The 15,011-nt window shown below is 36.7% G+C and overlaps 1 protein-coding gene across 9 annotated transcripts in view; it reads left to right on the forward strand.

Annotated features, from left to right (window-relative positions):
• The window catches only part of ERBIN (erbb2 interacting protein), a 130,151-nt gene that overhangs the window by 54,419 nt on the left and 60,721 nt on the right, over nucleotides 1-15,011 (forward strand). For 8 of the 9 annotated variants that reach the window (XM_045494814.1, XM_045494824.1, XM_045494845.1 and 5 more), the window contains exons 5-6: nucleotides 12,093-12,171; nucleotides 13,734-13,823. In XM_045494814.1, coding sequence (XP_045350770.1) covers nucleotides 12,093-12,171; nucleotides 13,734-13,823 — 169 coding nt within the window. Of the gene's footprint in view, nucleotides 1-12,092; nucleotides 12,172-12,433; nucleotides 12,551-13,733; nucleotides 13,824-15,011 lie in introns of those variants that run through there. The other variant, XM_045494880.1, reaches the window with a different exon arrangement.

Raw genomic sequence — 15,011 nt, forward strand, 5'->3', positions numbered from 1 at the left:
CTTTTTAAATGGGAGATGTTAAGGTATAAGGAAAGAGACCTGACTATTACTAATACAATTGTATGCACCTGGGAAAGGCTGGTAAATTGATGCCACAATCATGGTATGAAAATATAGTTGGTTTGGGGCACCTGTGTGACTCAGTTGGTTAAGCGTCCGACTTAGGCTCAGATCATGCTCTTGTGGTCTCTGGGCTCAAGCCCCACGTGCTGAGCTATCAGCACAGAGCCTGAACCTGCTTGGATTCTGTGTCTCCCTGTCTCTCTGCCCCTCCCCTGCTCTGTCTCTCAAAATTAAATAAATGTTAAAAAAAATTAAAAAAAGAAAATATTACTTGGCTCAATAATGAACATATACCTCCTGAAAATGCATTAACCCCAGGTTTATTACTCTGAATTGAGAATGGTGTGATTATGGTCCTGCAGAATCCTTAAATCAATATTTAATTTAACTTAATATAATTTAATTTAATTGAATCCTATTTTATTTTATGTTATTTTAAAATATTTTTTTATTATTTATTTTTGAGAGAGAGAGACAGATCATGAGTGGGGGAGGGTCAGGAAGAGAGGGAGACACAGAATCTGAAGAAGCTCCAGGCTCTGAGCTGTCAGCACAGAGCCCAACTCAGGGCTCAAACTCACAAACCATGGGATCATGACATGAGCCAAAGTTGGACACTTAATGGACTGAGCCACCCAGGTGCCCCTTAAATCAGTGTTTTAGACTTTTGTGCAACTTTTAAAAGTAATGTGTTTGAGTTATGGCAACCCATTGGACTGTAGTCTCTCTCTCTCTCTCTCTCTCTCTCTCTCTCTCTCTCTTTTAATGTTTATTTATTTTGAGAGAAACAGGGAGGGGCAGAGAGAACAAGAGAGAATCCTATGCAGGCTCCACGCTGTCAGTGCAGAGCCTGACACGGGGCCTGATCCCACAAACTGCTAGATCATGACCTAAGCTGAAATTGGATGTTCAACCAAGTGAGCCACCCAGGCACGCCCCCCCCCTTTCTTTTTTTTCAGCCGTTTCTTGCTGCTTATATTGAAAACCTGTTTTATACAATTCCATCATCTTGTGAGTGTTCTTTTTATGACTAAAGTCATATGACTTTATGAATCTTCCTTTTATGACTAAAGTTTTGGTTTATTGTTAGCTTTTTAAAGAAAGAAAAAGCTCACCAAGCTGCTATCCCAAGTCATTGCAAACAGCAACTAGTGTTCGAGAAGTTCTTATCTCTTGTGTTCAAATGGCCTTTCCTTCTTGAGAAGACTAATGGTGATGATGATTAAAATATTCTGCCAGAGTAATTGATTGGGGATGCTGGTTGGGAAGGGGAGATAAAAGAAATGAAGACTGCCTACTTGTTAATTCATCTGTTTGAGCACATGGAATAGAAAGCCAGAAAATTGTAAGAAAACCAGAGAAACCAGAAAGAGTAGTTCAGATCTTTCTGATACGGGAATGCTAGAGAGGTTAAATAAGGCCTTTCTTTTTAATTGAGTCCAAAAACCCAGGAAGAATGAATTGAAAGTTCACGGTGAAAACAGAAAGCAGTTCATTGAACCTGAGAAAATATGATTGGGGACCAACTGCTGGCAAAGGCTCTTCACTTTAAGTTCAGAGAAGTTAAATTGATGATGAGGAAAATTACAGATGTCTTGGGAAGTCATTTTAAGATAAAAAAAAGAAGAAAAACCATGTGTTAAACTAACCTGGAACTTAAAAATATTTAGACCAGTGATCACTTGTCATTGCCAAGTATGTTAATGATGTAGACTGTAACTGGGGGTGCACTCACTGTGCCTTACCATGGGCCTTATCACTCATGTTATATACCTTGTCAAATCATACATATATTATCCCTTGATCGGTATAATTATTTGAGTTTGCAGTTCCTGGTTTTGACTGTTTTGAATGGAACTCCCTATTATATTCTGTGCTGTTTATTACCATAGCATTTCAAGTGCAGTAACATTAAGGAGCCACTATTAACTTATATTCTGTAATTAGGACATTGGAATATTGATGCCCTTTCAGCAGAGATCACCAGAAACTCACCTGTGGTTGAACAGTTTGGGTTTATTACTTGATGCAGTGAGTAAAAACCCATACTGTGGGAATCTAAGTGGTGTCTCAAGGTATTAAAAATAAAGACTTGGGGCGCCTGGGTGGCACAGTCGGTTAAGCGTCCGACTTCAGCCAGGTCACGATCTCGCGGTCCGTGAGTTCGAGCCCCGCGTCACGCTCTGGGCTGATGGCTCAGAGCCTGGAGCCTGTTTCCGATTCTGTGTCTCCCTCTCTCTCTGCCCCTCCCCCGTTCATGCTCTGTCTCGCTCTGTCCCAAAAATAAATAAATGTTGAAAAAAAAAATTAAAAAAAAAAATAAATAAATAAAAAATAAAGACTTATTACAGGATTTGAGCTTTTGTTTGGTGATTTGGGGGAGGGTTTAGAATATGAGGTTTTACTCTGGACACAATGCTGTCAAGAAGTAGAGGTAGCTCTATAATTGGGAATTAGAATAAATCTTACCTGTTAGGGAGGGCATATTACAGCAAGGCTAAAATTGTAATTGGTAAAGAAACAGCAGTCACTCAACAGTTGGGAGAAGGGGTTGTTTGATATTTTGTGTTTTGGACGACGTTCATATTTGTTCAGATGTAATTACATTTGATTGTGTTTGTTCAGACATGATGATGGTTGACCCTTGAACGATGTAGGAGTTAGGAGCACCAACCCTGTACACTGTTGAAAATCTGTGTATAACTTTTGGTTCCCCTCAAACTTAACTATGCTAGTAGTCTACTGTTGACAAGAAGCCTTACCCCTAACATACATTATGTATATATAATAAACATAACATACAACATATTTTGTATATGTCTTATATGACGTATTATTACAATAAAGTTGGTGAAAAAATGTTATTAAGAAAGTCATAAGAGAAAACACATTTACAGTACTGTAAGAAACATCCTTGTATAAGTGGACATGCACCATTCAAACCCATGTTGTTTGAAGGTTAACTGTACAAATTTGCTGTTGTCTTGATCTTTCATGGTCATAGAGTGGCCTGGTCTGATGTTGATACTCTTTGAAATTACTTAGTTTAACAAGAGAATACCAAGACTTCTCTTTGAATGCCAAGTAGATGGTTCATAGTAAGACACAGGACTAGCTCATAGTACCAGGCCAGCTCCTAGATGTCAGGAGGTATATGCTCTGTCCCAGCAGTAGAGAAAGAGTTCTTCTGTAATCAAGCAATAGTAAGATAAAGAGGACAGCCACATTTTGTAACATCTAATCTAGTCTTTTTCATTTACTAAGTTTGAGCAACAGAGTCAAATTCTTATATGACAAAGAAGGAGCAGTATTCAATTGGAAATGAAAAAGGAACAGATATTTGAAATTGTTAGAGAATTAAGAAGTAACTCATGATAAAATTCAGGTTCTGCATACTTTAAGGATAAAATGAGCCATCTTTGAAGACTGGCTAACATAAGCTTTGAGAGTAGGCCTCCTTGAGACAGTGACATGAGCAAGGACTTGAGAAGTTAGCCATGTAGGTATCTAAGGTAAGAAGTACCAGAAAGGGAACAACCAGTGTAAAGTTTGTAAGGTGCAAGTGTCCATAATATGTATGGGAAACAGAAGGCAAGGGTAACTAAAAGATAGTAAGCAAGATGGGAGAGCGAGAAGAGTAGTGGTCAGAGAGTGAGAGCCTCGTAGGTAATAGTATGTTCTTTGACATTTACTCTCAGTGATATGGAATCATTTGGAAAGCTTTGAGCAGATCAATCAGAGCATGATCTGATTTGTATTTTAAAGATTTATGCTGGTCATGTGTGGAAACATTGTGGGTACAAGGGTGAAAAGTAACCAGTTGGGATGTTATCTCTGATGATAGTGATAGAAGCAGTGAAATGTGGACAGACTCTAGATGTCTTGAAGGTTGAGTCGACAAGATTTTAAGATGGGTTGCATGTGGAACCCAAGATAAGAGGTAAAGATGACCTCAGTGGTATTGATCTATGCAAGTGGAAGGATAGAGGTGCTGACGGTCGAAAAGGGGTCATCTGTGGGAGTTGCAGTTTTTAGTGGAAAAAATCAGGTCATTTTTGGACACGTTTTATTTGAAATAAGATACCTAGTTATTCACAGGGGTCAGGAGTTCTCAGTCAAGAGGGAACTGTGCTAGCTCTTCATATATGGGAGTTGTCAGCACAGAGATGGTATATACAGCTGGAGATTAGAAATAGTAGCCAAGGCCTTGTGTGTGAAAGACAAGACACCCAAAGAATGAGCCCTGGGGGGCAACCCAACATTAAGAGACCTAGAAGAAGAGAGGAAAGGTGCAAAAGATCCTGCGAAGGAAGACTCCTGAGGAAGGAAATAAACTGGTGGGGTGAAAACTTTTTTTGGGGGGGGGGGCTCAGTTTTAGCTTCTCAAGAAAAGGGACCTTGTCTTGGTATCTACAGTCTTTAGCATAGTGTCTTACACTGTGTGCAGTTGGTACATATTTGCTGAATAATACAAAGTATAGGTAATTTCAGGGTGGCCCATATTTTGTTTGAGATACCTAAGCAGTATGTAAAAGGCATTTGAAAATTCTTTTTTGAAGTTAAGGAGAGGGCAGGGTACCAGAGATACAGATTTGGAACCTGTAGGGATTGAAGTCATAGTAAATGCAATGCTAGCAATTTATACAAGTAGAAAAGTATTTCAAAAGTAATTCAAAAGTATTTCAAAAGTAATTGTTTATGGAAAAATTATTACTATGTATCTGAAAGCTGAAGATGATTTAGAATTACTAATTTCATAGATAAAGATTGGTTACTTTTTATAAACCTCAAGCTATGGAATAAAGTACTTTAAATTTTTAAAAATATAAAATATATGTTTATTTGTGGAAGATGATGAAAACATTACTTTTCCATGAAATATTAAAATTATAGAAATCTAATATAGAACTCTTGAAATTATTCTTTCTCCACATAAAAGTTTAGATCAGTAGAACATACCAAACTAATTGGTCTTTTTTCTCCTTAGTAGACTTGATCATGTACTAAAAATATTATAGCTCTTGGATAATATCTTTTATATAGACAGTTTCATGACACTTTAAGGACTTAAAAAGGCCAAAGAAATGAGATATTTAGCTAAGTTTTCAAATGAAGTGGGTGCTAATGAAAACTGTGGAATGCCCTTCCCCTGCCACTCCTCTAAATGTGGAATGTTTTATTTTAAAAATAAGTATTTGATAAGAATAATAAAAAAAAGTATCCCCCAAGTGGGATGCTCTGCAGATACTCAAAGTTACTTCAGTATTTGAAAATGAATTCGTATAATTCACCACATCAATAGCCATATAATTAACTCAGTAATTGCATTCCTTGGTGTTTACAGAAGAGAAATGAAATGTATGTTTATGGAGTGAATTGTTTTAACAGATGTTCATTGCACCTTTTTCCTAATATTCCAAACCCTTTGTCTTTTTTGCCCTTTTCTTCCGTGTCTCCCACTTCTGGCCCCTGAGCACCGCATCTACCTTGGAAACCCTGCTGCCACCCCCATACAATTTTTTTTTTGAAAATTTTATTTTTTATATTATTTTTTAAATTTACATCCCAGTTAGTTAGCATATAGTCAATTTTTTTTTAATGTTTGTTTATTTTTGAGAGCAAGAGCAAGAGCTAGCACTGCAAGTTGGGGAGGGGCAGAGAGAGAGGGAGACCGAGGATCCGAAGTGGACTCTGTGCTGACTTTAGCACTGAACCATGAGATCATGACCTGAGCCAAAGTCGGACGCTTAACCAACTGAGCCACCCAGGCACCCCCAAGTTTTTTAAAGTATAAAGTCATTTTAGCAAAGGGGTACTGTTTTAATCTATTAAAGTGTTTTTAATGTGTCCTCAACAGAATTACCACTTGAGACAAATTATTTGTCTCACATTATTTAAAGAACTGACAAGAATTTAACTTCTAAAGAACATGATTCAGTAACCTTAAATATTTTGTTGTTGTTGTTGCTTGAGAGAGAGAGAGAGAGAGTGAGCTCAAGCCAGGAGTCGCAGAGGGAGAGGGACAGAAAGATTCTCAGTACAGAGCCCAGACTCGGGGCTCAATGTCAGGACTGTGAGATCAGGACCTGAGCCAAAATCAACCTGAGCCAAAATTCAGGAGTTGGGCGCCCAACTCTCTGAACCACCCAGGTACTCCTTACATATTTTGTATGTAAATGAATGAGAGAAAAGAAGGAAGAAAATTAGTGTAGGGGCGCCTGGGTGGCGCAGTCGGGTAAGCATCCGACTTCAGCCAGGTCACGATCTCGCGGCCCGTGAGTTCGAGCCCCGCGTCTGGCTCTGGGCTGATGGCTCAGAACCTGGAGCCTGTTTCCGATTCTGTGTCTCCCTCTCTCTCTGCCCCTCCCCCGTTCATGCTCTGTCTCTCTCTGTCCCAAAAATAAATAAACGTTGAAAAAAAAAAAATTAAAAAAAAAAAGAAAATTAGTGTAAAAAAATAGGGATGTTATGGGTAGTAAGTCAAATTTAGCAAATGTTTGTTGTGCAAAAAGGTAAAATATACTAAATAGTTATAAGTGCTTTGAATAGAAAATCTAAGCAACGTGAATAAAACCTCTTAGTGGTAACAGAAGAAACACAGATACTGATTCATTGTATACATACACTAAAATGTATAATCGAGGTGTTAAATTTCTAGGTAAAAGGGATGCTTTGTAGATCAGTATTTCCAATTTGTGACTTCAAATAGGGTTAAGTTTTTATTTAACCATTAAGAAAATTCTTGTCCCCCATTATCTCCAAAAGCAAAATTCTCACATTCCTATTGCTACCATTTTATTAAAAAGTAACTTTTCACTCAAAAGAAAAAGAGTGAATAGTATAAAGCCACTAAATTTTAAAACTTAGATGAAATGAAAAATAAATTTCCAGAATCAACTCAAGAAGCAGAAAACTTGAAAAGACCAGTGAATACAGTATTAAATTGGGTAGTCAGAAAAACCACCAAGCCTACTTTTAAGAGCAAGTTTGACTAAACCTTCATGGAATTTGGATAATCCCTTATTTATAAAAAACTATCATGTAGATTAGGATAGTGGGAGAAAGTAAACAACTCTATAAGGGTAAAATATACTTTGATAACAAAACTAGGTAAAGACTGTTTGGGGCACCTGGGTGGCTCAGTTGGTTACGTATCCAACTCTTGATATTGGCTCAGGTCTTCATCTCGGGGTTATGAGTTCAAGGCCCACATTGGGCTCCATGCTGGGCATGAAGCCTACATATGTAACGTACATGCATACATAACAAAAGTATTAAAAAAAAATGGACCATTTACATTGCAATGCTGGAAATCCTATGCTGGGATGACAGGAATCACTCTGCCATAGATCTCATCCTCCATCAGGCTAGCCCAAGTGATCCCAGCCGTGTTCTCACAGAGCAATAAGATGAGTCTGAGAGGGAGTGGAAATTATCCAGAACTTATTTAAACCCTTGATTTCATCCACTCTGTTAATGTTTTATGGTCAAAGCTGAACACATGGCTGAGCCCAGAATCAGGAATAGGGAAATTATACTTAATATTTTGATGGAAAAAGTTGAAACACCACATTGTAGAGAGTGAGATAGGGAGCAAAATCCATCAGTGCAATCAATCTATCACACATATCTAGAAATGAACTTTACAGAAAATGGGCTGTACAATCTAAATGGAAGAAAAGCATAAAACTATGGAATAGATCAGTAGAAGGATCTAAAAGAAAAGATTGTCTAGAAACATAACCATGAGAGAATTTGGAATATGACAGAGGTGCCTCTAGAAATCAATGGAATAAGGAAAACAACTATTTTGTAAGCATTAGAACAATGTTTTGTTTTGTTTTGTTTTGAATGTTTGTTTATTTTTGAGAGAGTGAGTGGGGGATGGGGACTCAGGATCCGAAGCCAGCTCCTTGCTGCCAGCAGTGAGCCCAATGCAGGGCTCCAAGTCAAGAACCACGAAATCGTGACACAAGCCAAAGTCTCAAATGACTGAGCCACCCAGGTGCATCTGGAACAATGTTTTTATATGAGAAATAGAACAAACAAAGGTATTCTTCATAGTATGTGCTAAAATAAATTGCAAAATGAATTAAGGCTAATAGTACAAGAAACAAGTTACGATTAACAGAAAATGTAGGAGAGTATTTTTATGACTTCGAGATAGAAAAGATAACTCGTTCAAGATATAAGAAGCATAGTAGTAAGGGAATGAAATTTCAATATGACAAAATAGGTAAATAAAAACACATGACAATGTGTGAGAAAAACTTGCTGTACTAATATTTCTAAAGAATGGTTACAGTCAATAATGAAAAGATAATCCAGTAGAAAAATGTGTAGTAGACAAGGTGTTCAAGAAGAAAGAAAAAATGATCACTAAACACATGAAAAGGTATTGGGCATCATTAGAAAATACCTAGAAAGTATATTCAGTATCACTAGAAAATATCAAGAACATACCTAGCTTTAATTTAAATTTAAATTTATATTATTGCTGGTGAGGTTCAACCCCTTACATTGGCATTTAAAGATAATAGTGGATGTCAACAAGAATATGTGTAAATAGGGGCACCTGGGTGGCTTGTTTGGTTAAGCACCCAACTCTTTTGATTTTGGCTCGGGTCATCATCTTGCAGTTTGTGAGTTTGAGCCCCGCTTCAGGCTCCACGATGGTGGCATGGAGCCTGCTTGGGTTCTTCTCTCTCTTCCTCTCTTTCTCTCTGCCCCTCCCCTCTTGTGCTTGCACAGGTGTTCTCTCTCTCTCTCTCTCTCTCTCTCAAAAATAAGTTAATGAACTTTAAAACAAAAATAGAATATGTATAGATGCTGTGGTATGAAACTTGGCATTGCCACCCTGGAGAGGAGTTTGGAAGTATCTGGTGACGTTGATAACTGCCATGTCCAATTCAAGTAGTAAAGAAAGAGAAAGCAAAGGTTCTCCCTTCAAAACCCAAGAGCTCACTTTACGTTAGCCAATTTGACAATATATTAACAAAAACAGAAAAAAAAGAGCATGTATTTTTAGTGGTAGGCTGGTAAATAAACTTCTAAAGATAGATAAATACATGTTAGCCTGTTTGAAATTGTCTGTGTATTCTCAGTTTTGTTGATTTTTTTTTTCATTCTTTTTTTTCTCCCATGTTTCAGATTGGCTAATTTTTGTTGCCATGACTTCTGGCTCACTGAAATTTTCTCCTACAGTGTCTAGTCTTTTTTTCTTTTTTAAAATATGTTTATTTTTGAGAGAGTGTGAGAGGGAGGGTGGGAGATGGGGGACAGAAGAGAGGGAGAGGGAGAGGGAGAGAGAGAGAGAGAGAGAGAGAGAGAGAATCTGAAGCAGGCTCTGGGCTCCGAGTTATGAGCACAGAGCCCGACACGGGGCTTGAACCAACAAACCTCGAGATCGTGACCTGAGCTGAAGTCAGATGCTTAACTGCTTAATTGAGCCAACCAGGCACCCTGTGTAATCTTCTTTTAATCCTGTCCTGTGGATTTTTCATTTAGATAGTTTATTTTTCATTTGTGAAGTTTCTGTTTATTTCTTAAATAATGTACCATTTTGGGGCACCTGTGTGGTTCGGTTGGTTAAGCGTCTGACTTTAGTTCAGGTCATGATCTCGCAGTTCATGAGTTCAAGCCCCACGTCGGGCTCCGTGCTGACAGCTTGGGGCCTGGAGCCAGCTTCTGATTCTGTGCCTCCCTCTCTCTCTCTCTCTGTCCCTCCACCACTCACTCTCTGTCTCTCTCTCTCTCAAAAATAAATAAAGATTAAAAATAAAAAATAGATAATGTTCCATTTTTCCCCCTTTAAGAATAGTAACTGTTTTGAAGTCCTTTTGTGTCTGAGTCTGTTTTTAGTAACTGAGCAGTCGTAATCTTTTATAGTGAAACATTTCAAGCATTCACAAAAGTAGAATAATAGAATAAGCCTGTATACCTATCAATTTCAGCATTATCAGTATCTTAAATACCTCCTACTCTACCTCCATCCATACCTCCTATTTTGCCATCTCTGATTGTTTGAAAGCAAATCGTGGATAACCTTTTTCATACATAAGTGTGTCAAGATGAAATCACTCTATTGCCATACTTAAACCCAGCTAACAGTAATTCCTTAATATCATAAGATATCCATCATTGCTTATATTTGCTGATTTGGAGATTTACATGAACTCTATAAATTTCAGCAAGAGTAAAAGTTCCTAAAACTGAAATTGAGAAAATGAATTATTTTGACTGTTAGAGAAATTGAATTTGTAATAAAAACAATGGTACTAAAACCTTCCCATAGGAATCATTGAGCCCAGATTTCTTTAATTGAAATTTTTATTGAGATATTTGTAAATGCATGTACAGTTCTAAGAATTATAGAGTAATCCTATGTACTTGTTACCTAGTTTCCCCAATGGTAACTTTTTGTAATATTCTAGAACAAGATAGATACTGACATTGATACAGTCTCCCAGTTGTACTCTTGGGTCTCTTACCTGAGTAGCTCTCAATCTTCCTTTTGTCTTTTTTGACCTTGATAGTTTTAAAGTTAGTTGCCAGTTCCACAGTGGAATTTCCCTAAATTTGGATTTGTTTGATGTTTGCTTATGATTAACTTCATGTTACATATTTTTGGCAAGAATATGAGAGTAATGATATTATTGCATCTTCTCAGTGCATCTTAGATTAGGTGCCACATGATGATGCTGGTAACTAGTGATGCTAACTTTGAAGCAGTTTAGGACGGTGCCTGTGAGATTTCTTCACTATAATTGCTCTATTCCTTTTATGATTAGTAAGTATCTTTTTTGGAGAAACTTTGAGACTATATTAATATCCAATTTTTCATCAATATTTTACCCACTAATATTATATGAATTTTGACTGGACAGTTATTACTGCACTATTTGCCAGTTGGTGATTTTGTGCCATTCATATTTCATCACCTGAAATCCTGTGTTTGGCACTGTGGTAAACTTGCTTAGTTAGAATGATATAGTGACGAGGATGTGTGGGTGGCTCAGTTGGTTAAGCATCTGACTTTGGCTTGGGTCACGATCTCACAGTTCATGGGTTCAAGCCCTGTGTCAGTCTCTGTGTTGCCAGCTCAGAGCCTGCAGCTTGCTTCGGATTCTGTGCCTCCTTTTCTATGTGTTCCTACCCTGCTCACACTCTGTCTGTCTCTCCAAAACAAATAAACATTAAAAAATTTTTTTTTAAAAAGAATGATACAGTGATGAAGTTGAAAGAAGTTTAAATGATCTTTTAGTGTCAACCATGTGGAATAATCATACTGTGTCATTACAGGAATGAATCTTACAAACAGAGTTTTTGGAATATTTGAAAAAGATTTCACATTCTTTTAGTTTGGATTACAACATTGCTACTTAAAGTTTGTGGGTTATTCACAAATTATTGTTAATATATTTTTGCAGAGATAGTTTGTGAAAATAAGAGTAAGTGCTTAGAAAGCTTACTGTAATTTGACTTGTCACAACATTTGTATGGTATTTTACAGAAATTTTGCTCAGCAGCTGCCTTATGGCATATCTGCTGTCATATCAAACATAGATTTTTTTTTTTTAACCTCTTCTATCTTCAGCTTTGTTTTCAGTTTTGTCCTTACATATATACATATGTTAGGGGCCACCTTAGTTTGGAGCCCAGCATTAAAAAAAGTAATTCATCTTTGTACAGCAGAAAAATAGGTAGATTGCTAAGTGTTCTGCATTTTGTATCCTTCACATCATCAAATAGAGAAGGTATTAACTAATTTTCAGAAGAACTCAAGGAAAAAAAGGCAGGTAAAATTAGTAATTGACAGTTATAAAGAGGCACATGAAAAAAGATGAAGAGAAAAGAAAGAAATCGTTGTAGAGGTAGTTCTATTAGATTGATGTTGGTGTCAATTTATCTAGATCCTACTTAGTTGGTAAATTTTGAATCTGCAAGGTATATGGTAATTTTATGTTATTATTTTATCTTTTATAAAAGATCCTTTTAATTTGATTATTGATTATCTGTTCATTTTCTAGGAATACAGGAATTTCCAGAAAATATAAAAAATTGTAAAGTTTTGACAGTTGTGGAGGCCAGTGTAAACCCTATTTCCAAGTAAGTTCTCAGTTGAGTTATAAGTTACTTTTGTGAATAAAACATCTATGAGATAGTAGTAGAAAATTGCTTTCTATATTTTAATGATTAGTTGATATCAGCCTTAAATCTGTACAAAATTTTAATGTTAGATTAAAAAGAAACCTCTTAAGTATTTTTTCTAAACCCATATTTTACAAAAGTAAATTAGACATCCAAACAGATAACGCAGGTGTTTTGTTCCAGGTCTCGCAGATAGTTTGTATCAGAAACGAGGCTAGAATCCAGGTCTCCTTGTTCAATGATATTTGCACATTGTAAGAATATCTTCACTTGCAAATCAGCTGTGCAGCACATTAAAACTTTCGAAAATAATAAAAGACAGTGAAAGATCAAGAAGGTAAAAACAACACAAAACCATGTGATTGGTTACACCGTATACCAGAGGTCATAAATATTCTTTTATGATGGTAGTGGCTATAAATAGAACGCTTTCCTGACACCAAAACTGTTAAATTTTGCAAAAATGGAATGGTGAAACAAAAGATGAATAGAGCATAGCTTAATATAGCTAAGTCGAACACTAAAACCAACTTTCATGTATTACAGTACTGTATTTAATGAGTTTTTCTGAACAGTGATGCTTCATTTGCTATGGTAGATGAAGGAGTGTGATGTAGGAGAGAAACAAGATCAGTCAAAGACTCTGGGATGTCTCACTGCAAGAGAATTTTGTACTTGTTAAAATCCAGGAAAAACATGTACAGATGATGTTTCATCCTTAGCTGAAAATGTTCCTCTAGCATCCAGTTATAGATCTGTAGTTTGTTTTGCAAACCAGAAGAAATAAAGGTAAAGTTAATACATACATAGATTCTCAGATGGCCTTAAGATTTTATTTAGCTTTTTTAAATTATTTCTTTTCATTTGCTTATTATAAAATTATGCAGTCTTTTTGTGATTGTTTAAGGACCTGATGTTGAAATTGAAAATAATCTCAACTAGTGGTTCTCAAATGGGAATGATTTTGGCCCTAAGGATCATTTAGCAAATTCTGGAGACAATTTTGGTTTTTTACAACATGTGGGGGGTAGGTGGTGCTCCTGGCTTCTAATGGCTGAAGGCCAGGGTTGCTGCTAAACATACTACAGTACAGAAGACAGCCTCCCCACTACAAAGAATTATCCAGCCCCAAAAGTCAAAACTGTCAAGGTTTGGAATTCCTTATCTAATCCTTTGGACTGATGTTAGATAAGGCAGATTTCAGTAGTGTCTGCTGATGTCATAGTTATGTACTAAATACATTTCTCTGTATTTTGGCTCATTCAGACTTGATCTTTTAATGCACGTTTTATCTTCTTGAGACAAATACTGTTTCATTTCCTTTTTACAAAGAGATGAAATTATAAACATTGAAACAAATTATTACAAAAGGGAAATGTTTGAGGATCCCTCATAAAAGTAAAAAGGTGCCTATTATCTGTTAAGAGCATGTGCTGGGTAGACACATTCTTAGAGAGATTCAGTAAGAGACAGAAATTCTGTGTATTAATTTAACTTAAATTCTGATATATTTTATATAGGCTTCCTGATGGATTTTCTCAGCTGTTAAACCTAACCCAGCTATATCTAAATGATGCTTTCCTTGAGTTCTTGCCAGCTAATTTCGGCAGGTAAATTACAGTTTCTTCTGAAACCTTTTCTTGTTAACTCTTACAAAGTTTACAAAACAAGTTGCTTCAGTTATACTATTAATTACACTTTCATAGGCTCTTCTTTTGTAATTATTTTCAAGCATTGTGGTTTTTATAGTTTTTTCAGAACTTGTTATTTTGTCTTTGAATTTATTTTCCCAAGTAAATTATAAGCAGTGAATATTGAGAAGAAAAGGCAATGTAAGACTTGAATTGGTATTTATTTAAAATATGCAAAAATGGTTTAAATGTGGGTAATTTCTGTATATTTGAGATACAGAATGCTTTATTCTTAGCATTTATCACATCTGAAAATGATCTGATTATTGATTTACATGTTTTCTCCATTGGACTCAGAGTTCTGGAGAAAATAAAGTATGTTTCCGGGGTCTACCCCATTACACACCTCTACCAATATCTGAACATGCAGTTCTTCTTGTCATTATAGTCTCTGAGTAATTTTTCTTAATGAAAAGACAAATCAGTGAATGAATGAATAATAGGTATCAAATTATTACTGTTTTTATTTTTATTTTTTTTAATGTCTATTTATTTATTGAAAGAGAGTGAAAGAGAGAACATGTGAGCATGGGAGGGCAGAGAGAGAGGGGGAGGGAATCCCAAGCAGGCTGTCGTGGTGTCAGCTCAGAGCCTGATGCAGGACTCAATTTCACGAACCATGAGATCATGACCTGAGTCAAAATCCAGAGTTGGATGCTTCACCAGCCGAGCCACCCAAGAGCCCCAGAATTATTACTGTTTTTAAACTAATTACTAGAGAAAGTGCTGTTCAGTGGCATGTTAATTTTATCTTTTAGTCTATAAATAAAGACAGTACTGTATGATCTCACTTATGTGTGGAATCTTAAAAAAAAAACAAAACAAAAGTTGAGCTTCTTAGATGCAGAGAGAACAGATTGGTGGTTGCCATTGGGTGAGAGTGGGCAAAATTGGTAAAGGTGGTCAAAAAGTACCAGTTATATTGGGGCGCCTGGGTGGCGCAGTCGGTTAAGCGTCCGACTTCAGCCAGGTCACGATCTCGCGGTCCGTGAGTTCGAGCCCCGCGTCGGGCTCTGGGCTGATGGCTCAGAGCCTGGAGCCTGTTTCCGATTCTGTGTCTCCCTCTCTCTCTGCCCCTCCCCCGTTCATGCTCTGTCTCTCTCTGTC

Source organism: Leopardus geoffroyi, chromosome A1, assembly GCF_018350155.1.
Source record: "Leopardus geoffroyi isolate Oge1 chromosome A1, O.geoffroyi_Oge1_pat1.0, whole genome shotgun sequence".
Taxonomy (NCBI): Eukaryota; Metazoa; Chordata; class Mammalia; order Carnivora; family Felidae; genus Leopardus; species Leopardus geoffroyi.